The sequence below is a fragment of the Sipha flava genome, unplaced genomic scaffold (assembly GCF_003268045.1).
Source record: "Sipha flava isolate LNK unplaced genomic scaffold, YSA_version1 123_pilon_pilon, whole genome shotgun sequence".
NCBI lineage: Eukaryota > Metazoa > Arthropoda > Insecta > Hemiptera > Aphididae > Sipha > Sipha flava.
In genome coordinates, this window is record NW_020271749.1 from 630,278 (window position 1) to 655,806 (window position 25,529).

At 30.7% G+C, this 25,529-nt stretch overlaps 1 protein-coding gene across 3 annotated transcripts in view; it reads right to left on the bottom strand.

The window, feature by feature from the left end:
- The window catches only part of LOC112694096 (unconventional myosin-XV), a 59,284-nt gene that overhangs the window by 21,789 nt on the left and 11,966 nt on the right, over window positions 1-25,529 (bottom strand). For 2 of the 3 annotated variants that reach the window (XM_025569467.1, XM_025569465.1), the window contains exons 1-4: window positions 8,326-10,849; window positions 374-484; window positions 213-301; window positions 71-134 (exon numbers count right to left, since the gene is read on the bottom strand). In XM_025569467.1, the coding sequence (XP_025425252.1) occupies window positions 71-134; window positions 213-301; window positions 374-484; window positions 8,326-8,823 (762 nt within the window). In that variant the 5' untranslated portion in view covers window positions 8,824-10,849. Of the gene's footprint in view, window positions 1-70; window positions 135-212; window positions 302-373; window positions 485-8,325; window positions 10,850-19,274; window positions 19,377-25,529 lie in introns of those variants that run through there. The other variant, XM_025569468.1, reaches the window with a different exon arrangement.

The following is a 25,529-nucleotide window of genomic DNA, read 5'->3' on the forward strand; positions in this document are numbered from 1 at the left end:
CAGTTCGTATTTGAATAGTTATTAACAGCTGATGTGTTACGAACCGCAGCTTACGACTATGTAAACTTACGTATATGAGTTCTTTATCATAACGAATTTTCATATTCCACAACAACGAAGCCTCGTTCAAGTCCCTAAAAATAAAAAATAAATTAAAGTTTCAGGTACATAATGAATATAGATTTTTCGTCGCATTTGTAGGAAAAACTTACGTAAGCTGTATCATATCTTCAATACCGTTCTGGCCAAGATCTTGTCGTCGGTTGACGCCATTGGCACTCGTAAGCGAGAAAATTTGAGTCTATATAAAATTTAATCACGTTTATTATAGACGTACCAGGTATAGGTTAATCATTTAAGGTATAGGACTTACTTTTCCCGCGATAACGGCCTGAACAGTGAGCACTTGTGCTGGCTTGTGGTACTCCAAAACTTCGCCGGGCAAGACATGACCAACACCTGGGTCAAACCACACGAGCTCGCCCTGGAACAAATATAGAAAAATAAAATTCTCGTTGTAGATTATATACGATGTGATTCACTTGGTAATATCTGTAAACATACTTTACTTGTCATTTTTTATTTATTATAATTATAGAAAATTTACTCCGGATAAAATGGTTCAATTTATTTGGGTTATGTTTATTATAAAATACTACAAATGAGATTTTAATATTTAAAACAGTCAACTATACGCAATATTATCTAATAATAATAATGTAAGTATAATAAATTAATTGCAGAGGTTAAAAAGAAAATTGATTTTCTTTTAACGTTTATGGTTAAAATCCGGTGTTTTTTAAGCTATCAGAAAATTACATACACATACACATATGTATATATCATATATATATACAAAACATACATAAATATTTAAATACATTTTGTAAAACAATACTTAAATTAATAAAATACTTATAGAACATAAATGAAATACTTAGTTATAAATAACATAAATTAAAGGTAAAATATGATTTAAATTTAAATTAAAGATTAATGCAAATAAATTATATCTATAAATTTAGTTTTGTAATTCGATTTTCCATTATTATGTAAATATCTACTTCAATATGAAAAATAAAATGGCAACAGTAAATATCATAAGAGCAATGCAATGTTGGATGTTAACGACAGCAATAGAAAACAGAAAAAAATAAGTACGAAAAAAAAACATATATATATATATAAAGCAGTAATATAAGATTAGTTATTAAAATATAGCATCAACAATAATTTATGAGACGTACAATTATATAATATACGTATGTTCGTTGGTTGTAATCACTACTACATAGGGACATAAATCAAAAGTAAAAAATTAACATGTGAAAAAAATTGTAATAAAATGAATTTTAAGTGGTTTATTTTTTGCATTATTGTTAGAGATAATAACGTCTTAAAAAATATACAACAGGGAGTATATTTTCTAAAACATTATTCTTAAAGTAATTTACAATATCTACGATAGAAATTTTACATTTTTTCTTATAATTTTGTTGTCTATTCATGTTTGTTGAGTGCTCTAACAGCATACTATTAATTAATAGAAACGGACATTTAGGTAATATTATACTGATATATAATCAGTAAAACCATTGATTTAACAAAATATAATAATTTTTTTGATAATTAACTATCATATATAACTGTGAAGTGTCAAATAATAATAACACATATATTTTTCAAAACCAAATTCATGTTGAAACGATTGATAGAATGTTGTAGTTGCTTTTTAAAGTTTCTAATGAATCACTGATGATATATAACAGAACATTTGGTAGCATAATATAACGAATAAAAACTTTGTGATCTGGAAAAAATACAAAAATGAAACTTTAAATAATTCTAAATTAATTCGTTGTATTTTATTATTGTATATGCGGATCGAGTATATATAAAGAGTTAAATCGTTAAACATAATCTCTACTTAACCTTACATGAGTACAAATGTAACGTAAATAATAACATGGTACAAAATACGCGTCCACGTATAAGACTTTTGGAGCGTTTCATTTATCGTAAGCATCAGCTACTGTCAGTTGGATTATTTTCACATCTTATTAATAACAGTTAAGAATACTCTTAAATTTCTCTCAAAAAATGATGATGCTGAAGAATCAAAATTAGGTAAATCAATTCGTTTAGCGTATAAATCCTATTCGGAGCACACGAATTGCCTCCTAAATCTGAATAAGTTACTTTTTATCACTGAAATAGCCTCAGGGTATTACGGAGGCAATTTGAGTGCCCCTATGTTACTATACTCAAATTTCCTCCCGTAACAATCTATATAATTGATATCGATTACGATAATTCGATATTTATCGGCATTAGAAATTAGGAGTTATAGTGAATATACTGCGACAAAACTTGTTCTAAATTCTTAACTTGTGATCTGAAACAAGTAAAATGAGTGGGTGTTCGAAAGTATAATAATAATTTAGCAGCCTATATGAATACGATTATACGTATATAAAATTGAGTATAATAAAGATAAAAGTGCCGAATTTTCATTAACATTAGTTTTAACAATTTTCATTAGACAATAGTGGAGTATGATAAAGCAATATAATGTTGCTTTTATTGGTTAGTAATTTATAGATATATGATTTATATATAAAAATAGTAATTGTTGGTTATTAATTTAAAATTACAGATTGAAACCAGGTATTAATATCTGCACTATCGCGTCGGTATAAGATTAAGAAATATCTTAATTAAGCCGTGGGATATTTTTTTATTATAATTTAATAATTTAAAATAATAATATAATTAAATAATTTTTTTGATCAAAATGTCTATAATTTTGAGTGAAAAAGAAAATACTGTTTTAATGGTCGATGGTTACAATTATAGATTCCAAAAACACCTTGCTAATGAAATTAAGAAATGGACGTAAAACAAAAAAAAAAATACTACTTAAGAGCCAATTTTATCAACGAAATTTTTAGTTCGATGTTTCAAACATAATCCATACATGCATGAAAGACTCGGAAAAAAAAATAATAGACAAGTACTAAGGAACTGACAATACTCTGAAACACCATCAACACTTTTTCATGAACATATTTTACAACATAATGTTAGTACAAATGTGATTTATAAAAAGAATAACATACATCACGTTTGGAATTTATAATATCCAAAATTGCTATGAAATTTAAATGAAGTAGCATCTATTGAAGTTAAAAATATCACAAACGATAATATTATACTATATGATAGTATATTTGACACATTACACATTTGTAATTTACCTACATTCAATTTTTATAATAAATGTATGTATATAAATATATACGTATATAATTATGTTATTTAAGTTTTGTGTATATTAGACAATATATGTATGTATTAAGGTCTCTACCTATTTAGCATTATCATCAATTTATAAATGTGTAATTATATAAATTGATGGTTTATATCGATCATATTGATTCGATTAGTGAAATATTGTCAAATAGGAGGCAATTCGAGTAACCTTTTTTTTAAAGAATTACGGGAAACAATTCGAGTTTTCTCATTATAATATATAGTATAGTGATCGTGCAAATGCCTTTACAAAAGATAACCACGATGAATCTCGGGCTTGCATTAAAATAATTATGCCACTTCTAAAAACAATACTCTCACTTTATTCAAAAATTATAATACATACAAATATAGTGTCCCGTGAGGATTTAAACTAGCGAAGTAATATTAATTCCATTATACCGCCATTTTAAATTAGTAAATCCTCGCGAGACACTTTGTTTAAAGAGCCGAAAGTTGTAGATTTATACTAAGTTTTTGAGTTCATGGATGAGTATTTTTTTTCTTAACCATTAACACTAGTTATTTATCTTTTCATAACGAACATAAAGGATAGTTTAAACAATTTTAGATTCATATCATGATTATTTCTTAAAAGTTACATGTACCTAAAGTATGGAAAAGTTAATTTCATTAAACATTTAAATATTAGTTAAATTCTAAGTATAATAAATGATCTAACAACAGTTTTATAACTTTTTGTTTTTTTTTTCAAAGAAAAAATATTTGATGATGTTTTGCATTTTTTCCACAGATATTTATTTTAGATTATGCATATATATGCGTATAAATATAAAAAAATATATACAAAGTGTTATAATAGTATTAAAATGGTATAATTTTCTTAATAAGATAGAAAACCATTTGAAAGAACTAAGCATTGTTAAATATTTTTAAAAGCAAACATTTCAAATAACATATAAATTTTTACAACAATCGTATATTAATTATACTAATAAATTTAGTTTTCGTTAAATATCCTTAAGTTTTAAATTTAGAGTAGTACATTTATAATTAAATTAAAATGAGACTAATTAAATAGAAAGTAATTAGGTTATTTATTTCAGTATTTATAAAGAAACGTCTAACCGAGAAAAATGTTTAACTTATTTATCCTGACTTTCCAGAGAAATCCAAATCTTATTGTTGGAATACGAAACTCGTAAGAATTAATTTTTATTTACTTATTACTTTTTAATGACTTTAAAACGTTTGTAGTTTATTCCAATGTTGTTGGAACATAGTAATTTAAAATTAATAGCTCTTAACAAGATTTCTGATCTAAACTAAATAAAAACAATCTACCCACCTTTTTAAAATTTAAATTAGAATATAAAATCAAAACACTTGATAAGGTATGGATTAAAGTTCATTTTTAATCAGCCAAACATTGGTTAAATATTATAATCTATCAGATATAAGCATATCAAGTAGTGGAATATATATTTATTAGAAAGTAATACTTTTCATACAAGTATTGTCAACTGATTTATTTATTCGAACTGAGTGATATAATCTACTGAATTTTGAATTCTTTTGAAGGCAAGTTCCATTTCTGTGTGAATTATTACTAAAATATGATTTTTTTTTTTTTGATTGTTAGATAAATCGAGTATATGCTATTTGCTTCTAACCAGCCACATGATTTGTAGTCAATAGCTTTAATCGATTTTAGAGTATGATTTATAGCTTTAAATCAAATCATTTGGTAATTAATTAAAATATATATACACACGAATGCTACATATCTTCGCGGGAATCATTTAAATGTGGAAATAGCTTACTATAATTACATAATACCATGTGTTGAGGATTCATTGAAAACTTCATTCAATGACAAAAAATAATATCTGTGTTATACGAATCAATAGTGTTTTATGGTTTTACGTGAGTCGTCTATCTGGCATTGGTTTTTTAGTTGATACGTAACGATGGTACTAAGTAAATTATATACGTTTTACACATACATACATATGGTTATGTTATGAAGAAAGGCAATTGTTATTAACATTATTATATATGTTTAAACATATTTTTTAGATTATAAAAGTACTATTAGATTTGAATAATTTATAAACATACACAAATATATTGCGATCATTTATTAATCCACGACTGTAAATCATGATATATTATTATCTACTGAGCGAAAACAAAAATATTTTAATCGCTTATAAATATTTTTCACTAAAATATGTTAATTACGTTATTTGTTCGCTGTGCAATATTTATTGAGGTTAAGCTCTCTCCCCATTATATAAGTATATACATGATATATATTGGCTCGTAGACGCATGAATGGTTATATTAGTTATGTACAGTTCGTTTGTAGCGCTACTCTGTAAAATATTACAATCTAATATGTGCATTTGTGCTTATTGTTGCCAAATAGGACCATATATATTATTTTAAGTGCGTATAAAATATACGCTCACAGAAACGGACTGTACATTTATAATATAACTATAAAAATAGTTAAACCATCTTTTATTTTTTTTAATGTTAGTAAACATAAAATAATAAAAAAAATTATTGATACATGTGTGTATGAATTAATTCCGAAAATAAAACTTAATATCATTAAATATAAATATGTTATAGTACAATATAATGATTGATTGATAAAATGTAAATAGTAAAGTAATAATATTATATAGCTCAATACGCCAGAAAATATTCAATATTTAAGGTGATTTATGTTATTGTTGTAAATTTGCCCGTGTGTAACCCGAATCTATAACATCAAAATAGCAAAAGAAAAAAAATAAGAAATAAATAAGGAGAAAATAATAAAGGCGATGCATTGCATGTAATAAAATAACGTAATAAAATATTTAAAATGAGAATAATTATAGGAGCATTTATAGGTTTTTGCGAAAAACACTATCGTTAACCAAAAGGAAAATATATAAATATTAAAAGTCCAGAAAGAAAAATTTATTGGTCAGTTAAATTAAAATCACGGGTTGAAGAGAATTGATTAATCAGCAGGTAATTCGAGAATGGGATATAAATGGATTTAGTACTCGGTACGCACGCGAAATAGAAACAAATTATTGAAACGACCGAACCAAATCGACCTTAAAGAGATAACGCAGGAGGTAAAAAATAAAATTCCGTTTTTAAAATAATAGTTAACTACTACTATTCAATTCAGACGTGTTTCCAACCATCGTATAACGTAGGTTTTATCGTCATTACGCATTATGTATTTTACTATATAGATCGCCGATAGGTACGTCTATTGTCATTAGGTATAAAGCAATATTATGTACTATATTCTTTTTCGACCGAATTTAGTTTAGTTTTGATAAGAGGGGGGGGGGTGCGGTGACAACGCGGCTACGGTACATAAAGGTTAAGGATAATTTTTTTCGCATGGGATTAATATAAAATCGATTAAAAACGGCAACATGAAAAAAAAACTTTTAGTTAAACGATCGTTTTAACAGTAAGGTAAAAAAACCGATCTTCCGCGCAAATTATTATTCACGAGTTTCTCGTGGGAAAAACAAAATAACCACGACGTCGAGCACATAACCCTAAAACCTATATAATGAATCTGCTTTAAGATGCGGACAAATCGTAAACAGGAAAAGAAAAAAACACTTAAGCTAGTCTTCCGATCATACAAGTACTGTTTCAAAACAGAGTCCATGGCGTGTGTCAATGCGAGCATGAATCACGGGACACGGACGGTTCAATGAGTTCACCGAAATTTGTAATATTATTGTTTTTTCAATCGTTTTCCGCGCGTTGTTATCATCGTACGTGCACGATACACGACCGTTTAATTATTAAAGAATCAAAAATATCAAGTGGAAGTGAAGGTGATCATAATATCGTAGCTGACTCACGTGCACCCGAGACATCTGGTTAGATATATGGTTTACAATTTTTGGTTCGTAATTACAAAACTTATACGGCTTATATCTGTCATCACGACGGAACATACGCCGGAAAACGTGAAAAGTTGAATTGATCGAGGTGAAACAACTGCAGGGTCGACGATGCGTCACGAAAGAATAAATCGACGAATACGATAGGAATACGATTGAAGTAAAACGAATACAAATAAAAAGTATTCTGCGATTAAAATGTTTGTGGTAAAAAAAAAAAAAAAAATCAATTTTCCAACAAACCAAGTTCGAAGACTCCCCTCAACTTTATCCGTACCACACAATAATAACATATCTATACATAATTTTGCACGTTGCGGCCGAAGAGAAAGGACGAGGAAAACAAAAACGTTTTCATTTACGCAACACATTCCATCCAATCACCAAAGTCATACATATTTTATATCATACAGCGATGATTATATGCTAATATACATTCGTGTTATGCATAAACCGTTTCATTTTGCCATGTGCAATAATAATACCGTAATTATTACTGTAATCGTTGCACACGTGCCGTATTGTTTACGAGCAAATAGTATAATATTATTCACATTATTTTGCATGATTATAATACGTGTATACGTCAAATTCATCACAACGCTACGTTAAAGCGATCGACGTACGATATGTTTCATATGATATCGTCCCAGATTTCAGCTTCGTGTCAAATTTCCGCCAGACCTCTCGTGTTTTTACAATTCTATATAATAAGATTTATATTCTTTGTTATACGTAGATTTTTTATTCAGATATTATTTTATTATCAATTGATGTCAAGTTCACGTCGACCACTATAAAATAGTAACCAGTAGAAATAATTGTATACTTAACACGTTTCGAGCAACATACGTGTTTTGTTATTCCATCTTGGCCGTTCGGTATTACGTGAACACAGTGGGGAAGGGATGATCCCCCCGAGCCCGGCATTTATGGGAGGGCCTGGAAATTAGGGACTACAAATTATTTAAAACTAAACACAATTAATGATAAGAATTGAACGAACACTGCAGAAAAAATTAAGATATACCCTCAGGGGGCCCGGGTTAATCTCTCCACGGCCCTGTCTACAATGAACAGCCTTTATGGTGGACAATACGTCGTTTATACTAACCTCGCGGAACGGAACGGATCCGAACGTTTTGGTTCCATTTGCGGCAGCGGCATAATCGTCGGATCGTTTGATCACGCAAAGCGGCGGCGGTGGTGGCTGCTGAAGTGGTGACAATTGCGATTCTGTGCGGCAGTCAACATCGTCGTCGGGAACATAAGTTTTCTTGTTTTTGTTGTTAAATTTGTTACTGTTGTTATTGTAGCTGAAGTTCGAGGTCCGGCAACCGGAATTTTCACCCACGGAACCCGCGTAACCGTGGTACTCTTGGTCCACCGGTGGTGGTCTCCGGACGCGGTAAGGACGAGGCGCTTCCTGCGGCAGTGTGTCACGGCGCCGACCGGCCAACCGGTACTTGACCCTTCTATCGGTGGTCAACCGGTCGAGTTGCCGGGCGCATTTTTGTAAAAAACTCCTGCCCGTCACGCACGGTTCCGGCGGGTCGCTTTCCGCCCAGAAGTGATCCGACAGCTCCCATTGACTGATCGCGTTCCTTTTCATAGCCCGAACCGACCGCGTTACAACGAAAGCCGCCCGAGGCTAAACTCCGACTCTGCGAAAACCCCGTGGCCGCCGTCGGTATACGAAACACGTGCGGGACGACTAAGGCAATACACCGTGTGCGATATAACTACGTTTTATCCGTATCACACACGACGACGTCCACGTCGATAACAATACTTTATTGTGCACGCGTTTTTTTTTTTTTAATTTATTTCGTCTATTCCTGTGGGAGGGAAGAGAGGAGGTTACCGTTATCGCAAATTTTACACGTTCGATCGGTTAACAAACCGCACTGCACCGTCATTCTGTCATCGATCTCAGTATCGTACGTAACGCGTTAGTGCCCGACTATGACACGAACAAAATGACTATTATATTCGTGCGCGAATATGAGTATAATACATATTATGGGCGAACAGCTCGGTCAGCGCGCAGTAACCGGTGCGTACCGACGGTAACAGTACTTGTACGTTTACGTATAAATTATGAGTTCGCGAACCCTAAACACACGGCCGATTCGAAGGAAGGAAGAATAATAACGAAAAAAAAAAAAACGTTTTAAAACCAAATCAAACGTCCGTGACGCGACACAGCCGTTACACGCGTCTCCTGTGTATACCCAACCGTATATAGGCGTTACGGCAGTTTCGCTTTCACTCGTTGTCCGCAGTAAAAGGCGAAAATTTCAACCCGAAATTAGTTTCTCCGTTCCCCCGATATTGTTCTAATTACAGAGTTGGATGAGGTTCTGACATCAATGAACGATGCTCCAAAACATCAGAGATATATAAGTATGTATATGGTTATAGAACATGAATATTACAAAAGCAAGAAGTTGACATTAATACCTATGTACAAATATTCAAGAAGTGAGTTTAGAAAATGAAAATCGCACAAAAACAAACGTAGAAGAGAACGAATAAAATATAACGACGAATTTAAACGTCCAGAGAATCTATGTATACTTGCCAAAATATTAGGTTTTATGGAAATAGTTATTTTCTGGATCGATCCAAGTATTATTTGGTTTTATAATGAACTACCAATTTCAACGTATGTCATGTTACATTTTTGCTCAGAATATTTCAATTCAGCGGGTAAATATTATTAAAATATTCCTGCCCTACACAATGTGTATTATATTAGTTTCAAATATTTACAAACAACTCGGTTCAATAATTATTTTTCATAGTTATATTTCATAACGAGTTCGTATTCGAACGAATCAAAATATCTACAAAACTGATTGAAAAGTCATCACTATATTAAGTCGTTTAATAAAACGTGTGAAATATTGAAGAAAAAAAACGGAAAGAGACTAAAAGAAAGCGGAATATTACAAATCGATTTTCTCCATCAATGGATTTCGAAAAATTAAGTGCGTCGGAGTTCTTGGTAGGTGACCTTTGTGTATTGTGTTTAAAAAAATAGCAATACCTGCGCGCGGAGAACGAGCGAGTTACCGGGTCAATGTCAATCGAACGGAAAAATTCGTACCTACAGCGAACGCGGTAAGCGGTAAGACGAACGTTACCGTTTGAACTCGCCAACGGGATTTGAACTTTCCAACCAACGGGAACACCTCAGCGCGAGTAAAAATCGTCGAGAGTCATGCGAAAGCAACGGCCTCCTGTATGGATCGAGACTATTCTGTGTATTTCACGGCAGTACCGCGGCGGTCGATTTCGGGTTCAAGACGAGGATACCACGTGTACCAAAAACAGGAATAACGTCAGGGGGGGGGGTCAGCCGGTACTAGGACGAAGCCCGAAAAACGACACCGACACTATACCACGGTCACGTGGGGCTATCGCGTGCGTCGTTGGTGACCACGTGACGAACGGCGGCCGGGGCGCCAGGACCCGGGGTGCCGCGAACCGTCATATCGCCGCGACGGCAGAGTGCTCGGAAAAACGCGCGATTTCCACCGACGGCGACACGAGCGCGCGCGTTTAACACACACTACACGTACGCGTAAAATACTGCGGTACACGTACTCGCGTTCGTGCGGTTTTCGGACGACTACGCGGACGTTCGTGAAGTACGACGAACCGTGCGACGACGATAATAATTACATCGTTATCGTGCGGACGAGGTCTGCGCACACGTTACATCGCGTGTTCCGTCCGACGGCCACGCGTATAAATAGGTATGATACGGGCAACGGGCGTGCACACGTGTGGATGCGCGCACACCTGTTAATGAGGGCGATTATTTGTGGGTTTCGGCCGGGACGCGGCTCCTCGTGGAGGGGGCGTCGGGGGCCGGAAAGGGTAGGTTGACACACGTCGATGCGGCCATATGCTGCTCCTCCTGGCCGAGCTGCACCGAAAACTAATGCAACAGCGTCAGCAACAGCGACCAGCAGCAATCCGAGCAGCGGCGCGTGCGGTGGTAGTCAAGGTACGCCGACCGAGCGTGACGAGGAGAGAAAAGAGGAAAGAGAGAGAGAGAGAGAGAGAGAGAAACAAGTGACTTATGTATAAATGTGTTATATTTTACTTGCACGTAGTCAGCCACGCAGTTAGGTACATGGTTTTTTTTTTTTTTGTACTCCTATACACGTATGCGGTTTTCGAGTGTAAAAAACGTGCGGGCCGAATATACGCGATACAGTGCAATAATTATAATAATGAGTTACAACGTACTGCGGTCTAATAATATATAGCTACGATATGCTGTGCAGTATGCCGCTCGGGTTTGAAGCGAGCGCGAAAACGGAAAAATAGAAGGTGATCCTAGGCGAGTTTTCCATCGGAGTACAAACTTTCAAAAACGTGTTTGAAAAAATCTATCGATTGTATTACGATTCGAGCGTATTAACCCATCGTATACATTTTTTTTTCAATTTTAATAAAGAAATATGTTAATAATTTATATAAGTAAAACAAGAATGATGGTTTAGGTTAAGGTGGTCGACTTTAACAGGAGACTACCGATAGTGTCCATGCGAGACTAATTATTACAATTTATGATTACCTAGAATTGTTTTTTTTTTTTTTTAATTATTGATTTATGTATATAAGAAAATCCCTGGATTAAAATGATTGTTCAAAATGATCCGTTCGGACACTGCAGGGTTTTTGGGAGTTCGATTTTTGCAAAAGCATACACAACCTCATAGGCGAAGAACGAATATATCAAGGCAGTACTCAGTAAATGTTTAATTCATTATCAGAATATATTTTAGTCAGTAATACCATAGATTTCTATGAATTTGATTAAACAATTTTGTTCTTCCAAATATACAAAAAAAAATAGATGCTATAGAGTTTTTTCGTGTTATTGTTCATATTACGTACACTTATTTTTAAAAGCAATATGAAATTATTGCATTCCATAAAAGATTACGATTAAACATCGATTTAATATTGTATACTTGTTGAAGAATCCATAGATAGCATATTCTATAAAAATTACACGTATAGGATTTCTGATCTTATGAGGATTGTGATGTAGATTCATTTTTTTTACCAACAGTTTGATTACAAAATAATAAATATCTTTGTAAATCAATACATTCTCCGAATTTTCTAAAAAAATTATAAATTTCAGTTGTAGAATTTGAACGAAGTATTTGATTTTAAACGATTAGAATTACAATTAAACTGATCGGTTATTGGCAGGAAATTATATTTTATTATTTATTTATTTATCTATGTAATTTTGTACAATAAAGTATTTTTTGATTCAGCTTTTTGACTGATGGTCATTATATTTATACATTAGATCATACTCTAACCATACGTATTATACGAGTACTTCTTACCTTTTATCAATTGTACATTTTAAATAATTAAAAAAAAAACCGTAAGAGTCTATTTTGATTATACATACGAAAAATAACGTTAACCATACATTGCAGAACGTAGTATTTCCGACGAACATGATTCATTCATTTTTAGAAGTTAAATTTTCAGCACCACCGAGCACTAAACGACTCCAAAAACCACGGAACACGTGATGATATAGAAAAATTCCACTGTTAACCGCGTACACGGTTATATTCACTATTCGGTACGCCTTCAGCGAAATGATAACCGTCGGAAACTCGGGAAAGTGTCTTTATAACGAGACAGTGGTATCTCACTCCGATGTTTTATTCGGTTTCAATCAATATACACGTATTATATCATGTATATACTGCGTACACAAGTTTGGATTATTGTAAGATTACATTACGATTTCGCCAAATGTGTGGAATCCTGTAGATCTTCATAACCTTTTACAAATATAAACGATTTCGCATGATTAAAAATGTAGCGGTGCACGATTGTTAAAACCTGAACCGACGTTGTTCATATTTTTGAACTATGCAGTCATATATTTTTGATTTACTAGTGCAATTAGTTTGCACAAACTTGACTTAACGAATTTTTATACGAATAAAACACTACGATTATTTATTTTAATACCAATATTCATTTTTTTACATTTTCTAATTACTATTTTAAATTATTATTTTTATAGTGATTCTGACGAGCTTTTATGTTTTTATTTCTATGGTTAAAATATGTTATTTTAATAAACGAATAAAGTTTAATATATTTCAATACACCGAATTATAATAATTATAATAGTATGATTATAATTTTATAATATAATAATTCAATAAAATAAAATAATTAATAAACATTTTATTTTATTTTTTTAGAAATTATTATTAGGTACCACCAAATATAAATTACTAGTACCTATACGAATCATAACGTACATATACATATACATGTACATATATATCTGTTTGTGTTAACAAGCATTTATAAACGGATGTTACAGCAACGCTGCATTTTAAATCTTGCGGAATCGTTTATGTTTATGAATGGTTATGAAAATGTATACAATTCCGCAAGTTTTGCGGAATAATTCTTCACCGCTACTTAACATATGTCTTGTATAGAAGGATAATATGTATGTACAGCGTATGTTTAGAACAATAACGGACGCGTCATCCGCATAATATTTGCGCAGCAGTTCACCCGCCAAACCCGAAGTATCTGTGATAATGCTATCCGACGGCGTTGCTAATTCAGTCGACTTCCATAGTTTTCCGTCATATCACGATCAAATATCGTTTACACGCTATTAAGTCGCCGTATGCAAACACAGAGTTTCGCGTTCACGTGATGACGGTATCGAATACATCGCTGTTATAACAGTGGGGTTATATTTTCTGACTTTTTGTCGGGTAAAGTTCATAATGAAGCCATCGTAATAGAACCCGAGTGTCTAAAAAGTATCGATTCGTACTCATACTCCGAAAACCTAACAATCGCTAAAATTGAACGCGTACGGTTTGTAACACACTGTCGTTTGATATTATTTATTTACAAATTCGTGCAACGCATAAATAGTTATAAAGTGATTTTCAAAATAACATATGCATTTCACTGAAGAACGTTTCTCGTTATCGAACATAATTATTTGCAATACAACATTTGAAATCAACCTGTTCGAATGGGGTTGTTGATTGGGACAAACTTTCTTCCATCGTAAACAGAACAATTATACACTTTAAATGTACAAGACATAAATTAGATATTTCACACTGTATTCCATTATATTTATTCGTATAAATCTGGTGTATAATAACGTATGATAATCTCTGAACATCGATTGCAGAACAACACTCTTGCTACGAAGTTCACCGAATCCAATGGCATTCACTAAGTATACGGGAGCAGACAGAATTATAAATTTAACGATACAATGTGCATGTCAAATCGTATTTCGTCCAATAAATTTATATTGCTCGCATTCGCATACCACGATGGACTAAATGTTTTCCAAATTACATTAAAACATGTTTGATAAGATGATTTACATATTTACTTTCATCCAGTTGACGTATACCTCATGATATTTACGTGTGTGTGTGCACATACGAATGATAAACGTATTAATTTAATTTTATCAGAAAATAATACTGGAACCACTTAAATGGAACGAGACCTCTTTTGCGTTAATTTCGTTAAGAATAAATCGTATAACTTGATTCCCGGATACGCATTTAAAGTAATATGCACGTGTCCGTTTTAGTCGATATACATTTGTCCACGTTGTAATACTAATTATTAACATGTATTTCGTTCGACAGAGAACTCTTCTTATTTGTTTTGGCTTACTTTGGCATTTTTTGGAGAACACCTATTTGAACTCATGTCAACGGAAATGAGAAATACGTATAGTTATGGTATATTATGTGCGATATTATTGAAATGAGTTCCTTCGAACAACTCGCTACTCTAAAGTCTAAAGGGAATGACACTAAGTTATAATTTTCATTATTTTATAAAACTGTCCAAATACTAGTAATCATTTATCACATATTACATTTACACACATTGATAAAAGCAGAAATTTGCGGTCTCACAAAGTAAAACCTATATTAATCGTAGACTGTTAAGCATAAACAATGAAATTAGTCTGTTGTATTGCCACAACTTATCATTGTAACATCAATAGAGTTCATTTTTGTCGTGAAAGGAACGTTGAATTAATTCCTTCTCAAAATACATTATGAGTATCAGTACCACGTCGAAACGATGTACATACATTGTCGGTTTGATGTTAAAAAATTAATAAAAACTCTAGTTCCAAACCTTTAAAACCATTAATAGCTTGAAAAAAAACAAAAGAAGACATTCAGATCTGTAAAAAAATTATACAATTATAACGTTCAATATTATGATTTTTCATCAAAACAACTCTGAAACTTACTCAAAACAGTTTGTAGGTGCAGAGTGAGCCGTATTAATGATCTGAAATTAATTTTATACTCAACGAAATTTAACAACAATTTAACATAGTTTCAATGATTGGGGGAACAAGAATGTCTAAATAAGTAAAATAAGTTTTCAAGAAATAAACATCATAAAATGTATACACAATGTTGATAAAAATACAAACACGCAACAAAAATCCTTACATTTTTTAAATAAATATAGAAAATGGTTAGATCTTAGTAATAAACAACGATTTAAGGTATTTTCACAGAAAATATAATTAATAAATAGTAATGAGTGAAATTATAAACTAAATTAAATTAATTAAATTATTAACTATTAAAAGTAATAAAAAAAAAAAAAACACTGATTTCGGTGTTAAAAGAGATAAAATAATATTTGTATTGCATTGCTCACCACGGTTAGGATTTAATAATGCAAGAATTATAGTTTAGGTAGGTCACTTGATAAAACGGGTGTGTTGAACCAAATTTTATATAATGAAATATACGAAAGAGATAAATCATCATGTCTTTAAACAATAAAAAACAACAATGATAGAAACCCTAGAAAAGCATAATATAATAGTGTATTCAAATTGAAAAAAAAAACAGCTAACATAGTAATGCACAATATCCTATTGGGGTCTACGCGAAATAATTGTCTTAAACAAATGATTTCTCGGCATTTCAAATTGTAATATATTAACACTCAACCTATTTAACCGATAGAGTTCGATACATATGTAAAATGGCGGTACCCATGTCTGCAAACCAATGTTCATTTACAAGAATATAATCCGATCCCTATTTATACCGTACATTGTTCGGGTTACCGCAGCCTACGCTCAGCCGAAGTCGCGGAAAACAATCGTTAACACATGTACAAGAACAATAATGAGATAAAAAAAATACTTATATTATTATTATTATTATAATTATTATTATTATATTACGATTCGTCACTTAAAATCGAAATTATCATGCATAAGTTGTAAGTAAGGTGTGTTCAAACCATAAACGTTATACTTCATAGTGATTTGGTACGGAAGAACCAATAGCTATTCGTGCTTACATTGTTTTATTTTGTTTACTATGCTAATTCGATTTGACAACATTTCTGTCAGCTTACGCACGGGGGTTACATGCAGCCACCCTTGTATGTATAGGTACAGCAATTAAAACATTTAAATTCGCGGTTGATCGATTAGACGAACCTCATAATATTACATCGTATGGATTAATTTACACCCATTTGTTTTCGTTCACACGTCGGACGGACAATGATCGTTATTGCATCCGACCGGGATGATCACCCTATTCCGAAGGTTTTCCACTGTAATATTATTATCATAAACGTATATTAATAAAATGTTCCTTTATTACGACGGTTAAAATATCATTATTATATGTGTTTTACAAAGGTTGCTTCTATTGTTATTGTCCATAACCAGTGGTTTTGATGGACCAGATATCTGTAGGGATCATGCGCACATTCAAACTTTGACAGTTTATTAAGGATTAAAGAAGCTAAGTCTACATATATAATCAATACTATAATTATTTTTACAACCAACGAATATTTTTAGTACAAGACCAATGACGAGAAAGCCCTAATCGGATAATCTATTTTCAAATGTATAATGATATTAGGAACCATTGAAAAGCTCAACGTATAATTATTATCTATTACACGATCTTATTTTTCAAAATTAAAATATTATCAAATATCGATTTATTAACTACAATAACAGTTCGCTTTTGAAAGTATGAATGCCTAAGATTAATATGATCAAATATCCGAAAAATAAATGAACAAATACTTATAATCAACAAAGATAAACTGAAAATACAATAAAATTATGTTTAGAAATTATTTAATTTTAAAAACCATTAAAATATTAAAATAACAGTAAAAATGTGAAAGTTCAAGAAAAGTTAAATATTAAATAATAGGTCCACTATTTTTTTTTTAAATTAAACCTTATTAAAATAAACCAGTGAAGTTATTTCAATGAAAGTAAATTTCGTCAATTAGATGCGTGATTATGATTTATAATCTTATAATAAACAATGTATTTGATAATTAATGGTTAAAATACGCAGAATATAAATAATTAAAAAATAAGAGATTAACTATAAGTAATTTAACTGATTTCGACATTGAATTTAAGGGAACAAGATATAAGGTGGTTTAAAATATAATTTTATTAAATATTTTAGTTTAAATTTCAACTTTTGGTTATGTAATATTTAGTATCACATAAACATGAAAAATACCAATATATAATATTTTAATTTTAAATATAGTTTTTATTAGGTACATTAAAAATAATGTTCAATACATGAATGGTTAATTTTTTTGTTTTATTGTTTTTTATTAAAATTACCATCTCCACCTTATATTAATGTTAATAAAATAAAATGCAAATAAAACTATTGTATATATTTTACAAACATATATAATGCATCTGTATGTATGTACATTTACTTTTAGTTTGTTTCACAAAAACTATAATCGAAGTTTTTTGTAAACTTTATAGGAAAACGTTAGATTATTCAAGGAAACTTTTAAGGACATTATTCGTTTAAGAAGACACCTCACTAAAGTTTACTGGGCTTAGGAGCTATGTCATAAACAATAGAAAAAAAGTCAACAAACAAACTTATCGTGAATGAAAATTATACACCAAGTGACTTTATAGAAAAACAATAATCAAAACAAAACAATAATAGTGATAACAAATTATCTTAAAATTACTATGCGTATTTTTCTTTCTAAACATTGCTTTGCAAAAATGTAATGTTACAAATTTCTATAATTGCTTTCTCTCTTTATTATCGATAAATTATAATGTATTTGAAGAATCATTGCTGTCGTTCATGTTTGGTGTTTTTTCTCTCTCCCTTAGAATTCACTATCGACTAACATGAGTTAGATTATCGCTAAATCCCTTTGGTGGGATAACGATATGATAACGAATGTTGCCGCACAGGGGCGTGTATATTACTTTTTCCAAGGAGGGGAGAGGGGTTAAAAGGGAATTCAATATTTTTACTACCATGTATTCCAAATGTATTTATTTCACAAGATAGTAATTTTGGTAGTAATTAATTTTATAATACTAGATAGATCGACAATGGATTATATAAATAGCCCTTGTAAATGTTTATGGTATTAAACTTAAATTGTATAAAAATATTAAGCAACACTTTTTTTCTAAATTTTTTTAAAATTTCGGGGAAGGGGTTTGAACAATCAAACCACCCCTAAGCATGCCCCTATTTCTGCATGACGTCTACTTGAACCGGATAAACAAACCATTTAGTTTTTTCCCCTAAAAAATCTTTTTATCTAGCAACTTTTAAGTAAAGCCCGCGGTTTATAATTTATTTTTGAAATAAGAAACACGATCGCCGCAACGCATACGCCATATCACACATCACAACAATAACATATACCTATATATATGCCGTTTACGAATGTGTATAATATGCATTCTGTTTTATAATTATTTCGACAAGTAATAACATCATAACATAACACCACACACGTAATTACACGCATACACATGTCACTCCCGCATTGGTAACCAACAAGTATTATAATATATTCGGTTTCAAAAAGTAACAGAGGCCGAGAGAGAAACGACTGATTGTTTCTGCATAATTGTACGGCGGTGTTAACAGTATACATAATACGAAATAATACAATAAACCGTACCTTTTGGAGTTCACTAAGTATTAGCGTGGGCTGTGCAGTAGACATTGTGACTTGAGCTCCGGTCATACTGTTAACATCTTATGTCTGTCTGTTGACCTGAAACTAAACACAATTTTTCTATTAGCGAAACATAATCAGAGGTAATCTAATTTTACGTACTCAGTGGCGATGCCAGGGTTGGGCCAGGTAGTACCATGGCCCTATTCGAAAATAAATAGCCCCATTTACCAACTAACCCTACCACTGGTCTGCATTTTGACATAATAAAATGGTCATTTTTCAAATGCAAAGTTATTTTTTTAAGTAGTTTTGTCATAGTATTATAATAATTTAAAGTTTTAAAACGTAGTAATCAGTTAATGTTAATAATTATTATTAATTAATTAATTATTTTCTTATTTTTTTGCTGAAATGTCATTTTTTGTGGATCTACCTTATAATTGTTGGCTTCCAATTTACCATACTTAAAAAAAAATCTTACCAACACTAATGTATGTATCTTATTATAGTATAAATGATTGGCGGAAATAAAACTATCAATATAACACGAATAGCTATAACAGCTAACTATCGAAAACATATCGTAGTCGGCACTTCGGGTAACGGAAGAATGGGTGAAAGAAAATACAAAATGTAGACGTAGAGTGTCGAACGCGTACTGATATCGTTAAATACTCAATAACCTACGGAGAGCAAAGCCACGATGCCTCCTGTAAGCTGTCGTATTTGGTTGTTATAGTTTTTTACTTTAATATCTAGAATTTTGAAATTATTGACGTGGTGTCATATTCTTTATTCTGAAATGGCCTCCGAGTTTTTTATTTATCACGCAAATTGTTTAGCAGTTTGGTATTTGAGGCGTATCAATACTGCGCTGCATGTTATTTGCATAGAGCTTTTGTGGCTTACAACGGAAACTATACTTAAGTTAAAACAAAAAGTATATTTTATAACTTCACATTTTTCAAGATGTTCGATACGAAGCGTGCTAATAAGTAAACAGTAGTACTAATATTGTTGCTGAATTAAAACAATAGTCATATAATAATATTAAACCAGTAAAATCGAATACAATTATTTCTAATCACAAACTATGTGGTTGTCACGGATGGGTCAGTCACACAATCAGGTGCGGCGTTTGCTTACTTTTTCCCAGAATTACATATACAATCTTCCTCCAACCTTTCTGCTTTCGTCTCTTCATTCACGGCTGAATGCTGGGCTATCCTAGAAGCTCTCACATGCATAAGTTCTCTCCCCTGCGGAGATTTCCTTATTTTCTCTGATTCTCAAGCTAGTATTTTAGCAATCGTTAGTAACCCCTTCCTTTCGAAGAGCTCCCCCATAATTCTAAAAATCCGCGCATTACTACTATCCCTCAAAATCAGGTCATTCTCCATCTCCTTCCTATGAGCTCCAGGGCATATAGGCATAAATGGTAACGAATACGTTGATTCGTTAGCTGGCTCAACCGCCAACCAGTCTTACTCGGGTCCACTGTGGTGTCCCTATACGGATTTAGTCTCTTTACATCGCAAATTTATAAATTAACAATGGAAGCTGGAATGGAATTCCTTACCAGAATCCTATGCTTTTGGTTATAGGTCATTATTTAAAAATAACCCTAATCAACCATGGTTTCATTCCCTAAAGATGAGCCGTGCAGCCATAGCTAAATTCACTAGATTACGCACGGGCCATAGCCTATTACCACACCACTCGTTTAAATTGGGACTCAACAGTAGTGCATGTTGTTCTTTACCCAACTGTGGTGGAGAATACTGTGATTTCCATCACCTACTCATAAATTGTCAATCTCTATCTATCCAAAGATCTCAGCTAAAGATTCTCTTTTTCATCTCTGGTATTCATTTTTCCCTTATTGATGCTCTTTCAACCAACAATACTAATGTAATCAAACATACGCTAAATTTTATTCTGCAATCAGGTCTCCGAATTTAAGAGTGTGAGCTTTACCAACCTTAATTTATTTCAGATTCATGTACATAATTGTCGAGATATCATAATGTAACGTTAAAATCTCATTAATTAAAAAAAAAAAAAAAAAACTTTGTGGCTGAGTAATGGCAAATTTCTAACAAATGTTTTTTAGGTATAAATCTAGCTATATTTTAAATAAAATCCGAATAATACCTATTGAAATGCTATCAAATATACTAAAATGCTAATGTATTAAAATTAAAATATTTTCGGAATAATATAGATTTTCTTAAAATAGATCGGGATGTATAATATGGTTTTGTAGTATGTCAAAATTACGTCATATAGATTTAATAATAACATATGGTACATATATTTGAACACAATTATTATAACTTGTAGAATAAACTATTTAAAAAATCTGCATTTTGAATTACTACTCGAAATTCAAACGATTATTGTTGTACTATTGGTCAAAATCGAAAAAGTAATTACTATTTAATGGAAACCGATACGTTTGGCAGAGCGTTAATAACGCAATTTAAAATATACGTTACATATTGAAATACATACCGAAATTTAAACTAAATGATGAACAGAATACTAACTATAAATATATTAAAATTATGTGGAAAATAAAATAAATTATACGTTACATTTACATGAAAGTGGATAATATCATGCATAAAATATTGTATCAATAATAGCCGTTTTTGCTAACAATTTTTTTTTTTTTTTTTTGTGCTTTATTTGAGTTAAACAATCTATATTATGTTATTTATAATAAACTTAAATGTTAACAATAATGGTTACTGCCAGAATACATAAAGGAGAAGCCGCCCACTGACGACACTCCTGTCAATGTTAGAAGATTAAATCATAGAAGTAGGTCGTGGCACCACTTTCTTTTTAGTCTTTTGGGAGGGTTGCTTGGCATTGGATATGCAAGATTTTTAGCTAGGCTATTTAGATGGTCGAAGAAAGAGTTGTGATAAAAAGCGTAGCATTTGATAACGGCTTCTAACACAGTGTAATTTTTTAGGTCTGTGTATAGGGTTTGATCGGAAACACAGAAAGGAGCTTTTGTAATTAAACGAAACATTTTATTTTGGTTAATTTGAATTTTATTTATATACGATGTTTTTGCCAAATCTCATATTTGAATGCCACACATTCAAATGAGTTTAAGGAGAGTTTTATACAAGTCAAGTTCAGTATGAGAAATAAGTTCCTTTTGCGCTCAAGAAAAATTTAAGGCCACGGAGACGAGAATTGAGTTTAATCTTGATGTTACGAGTATGATGTGCCCAATTTAGTTTTTTGTCGAAATGTATTCTGAGGTATTTTGTGTTGGACGAGAAAATAATGTGATATTATTGAAAGTAATTTGAGGGAAAATTTGATGTTTAAGGAGAAGCGTAATGTGGCAGTATTTGGTTTAATTTATTTTAACTTTCCAATTTTGACATTAAGTTAGTGAATAATTAAATATACAATAACAATAAATCGTTAATGATTTAAAATGACGAAATGTATAGTTAAAATTACATAAATTTTGTAATAATAGGTATCTACTTGAAAATAAATCATATCTACAAATGGATAATTTATTTTTATGAGATATAGTATTTATACAATATATAAATATATTAATGTTTGTGTATGCAATGTTATAGATGGATTCGTAGAAGATTAATTTTACTATTATAAAAAAAAAAACAGTGTTTGTTTGATCCCAAAAATCTCAAAAATAATTGGACCGACATCAACAATTATTTCACCATTAGAAATTACATTATCCTTGAGTAACATCTACTATATTCATTACTCGAAAAAATCAGGGATCTCCATTAAAACTTCAATAATATAAGTCGAAATTTGTTAAATATGATTATAAACATAATTACAGATCCCAATGTCCCTAACTTTTAGCATTTTAACATTTTATCAACATTTTAATACCTACCTAACATTTTAAAATAAAATAAATCCTAAATACTCAGATCTAAAAACCACACAAGATAATTTCATCACAAGTAAAAATGTTTGACACCCAGCGAAGTTGGATCAGCTTGTTTTATAATAAAATAAAAAACTCGATGAGATTAAAACACTCGTTTTACAATTATATTCAACAATTTTTTATTTTCATATACTCCATAGCCGCAAAAAAGAGAAAACATTAATTTTAATGGAAAAGGGAAACTACCTATAACTACGATGTCTAGTTTAAAAATATGACTTCCGTTCATACTATCGTATATGTATATGTTGTATTTAAAAATATCGATCTGATAAACTGCATTGCAATTATAAACAATCCTGATTGGCGGTCATTAAACAAGAAATATCGGTGAAGGGCAAAAAAATCAATATTTTAAAAAAAATTAATAATAATATTGTTTAAAAATTTATTCACTCTCAAATTATTCGAAATGTTAACCATTTCCGATGATTTGAGAGTTAATTAAAAATGTATAGTAATAAATATAATCTAAAACAATTGTGGAAAAATAGAAGCGGTAGTTAATGTTTGAAAAATGAAATATGAGAAATATGAAAAGAATAAAGTTCTAACGGGCTATAAAAAGTTCTATAAAATAGAATACGATCAAAACAGTAGAATTTCTAATGTTCTCAAAAAATATTTTCTCACCAAACATAAGCGCATACATAATAACTATAATAATAACAAATAATACTGTACTTATATTTTATGACCATATCCATATATGTTAACGTTAAATATATACCATAATTTTACTGATTGTAAAAAATATAAATGTGAAACTGTAAAAACTATTTCTAATTAATTCATTAGAAGTGTATTCTATTTATAAAATGGTTTAAGATATCATTACGACCCGCAGTGATATTTAATTTAAACGCAATATGGTACAAACTTTATCATTGATAAAACGTAATGGAATCAAATATATTGTAGAAGATTAAATAAAATTAGAAGCAAAAAATATCATGTTTGTGAATAAATTTCGAATCAGTCAAAGCACAGAAAACTAGAGGAAAAGAAAATATTTCAAGTTCGATTTGTAATAGAAAACTTTTGAAGATATTTACGGGAAGCATGAGTAGCGATTAAAAACGAAACAAAATAAAATCTATGCTCCCACACAGTTGTGTGCCCTACTGATTTATGTGTTATTGCAAAATTTCAAAGATCGTATAGGTCTTGAACGGAATTTTTCCTATTGCAAAACATGTTTGTCGTTTTATTCTTGTATGTATAAATATATAATATGTATATATATATACGTTATACGTATAAACGTTTATTATCACCTACGGGGCACAGCTTATTGAGGTATGAAATATTACACTCCAAAGTTTCCAAAAATGTAGAGGGAGAAAAAGTGAGATAAGAATCTTTCTTTGTTTATAAATATTTAAAGATGCGCATGCATATGAACCATAGATTAGAATTACTTCCACTACCTGCTGTTATCATAACTATTTTATTGGCAAGAGCAAACATTTTGAATTGGTCATGTTTTCGAACAAGTCACGATTAAAAAATACTTAATTTTTTTCAAATACACTCTTCTGTTAAGAATAAAGTAAAATGTATGTTCCTGGGGAGAAGAGTTGTACAAATATTTAATTGAGTTTAAAATTAAATTGCTTGTTTAAATACAAATAAAATTCGAAATTTCATTAATATAGAGTAACGAAATAATATCAGGAATTGAGTAAAATATTAATCAAATTCCATAAACATAATGTTCAATAATAAGAATACGAATAGAAGTAAATAATAAAATGAAACATTGTTCAATATTGTGATGGTACTATTGTAGTTAATATGAATTTAACAATGATACAACTATTGAAACAAATACAGATTTAGAACTTGAATACTAAAATTTTTTTAAAAATATATAAAATTGTTTATATTAATTCTATATTATTTGGAAAATAGAAATTTAAATAATTAGAAATAGATATTATTGAATATAAAAGTGTGTCGATAAATTATACCATATATATAATATAAGAAAATAAAAATATTAAACAAAATTTATTGGAAATGCATTTTTTTTATTTTAATATCAAAGATATGATAACTACCGTTTAGAAAATGAATGATCACTTTATGACTAAAAACTGAGAGAAAAAATATTATCAATAAGAATTTATGAAAAGTTTTAGATTTTAAGCCTCGGGTATAGAAAGTAAAAGGCGATAAAAGAAAGAAACAGCGTTCGAAAAATGTACAAATGTACTTGAGAACAATTTCTCCCTTTCGATTTCGGAATAATTGCCGGTTTGGCGAGGCTGGCACGGCGTCAACGACTG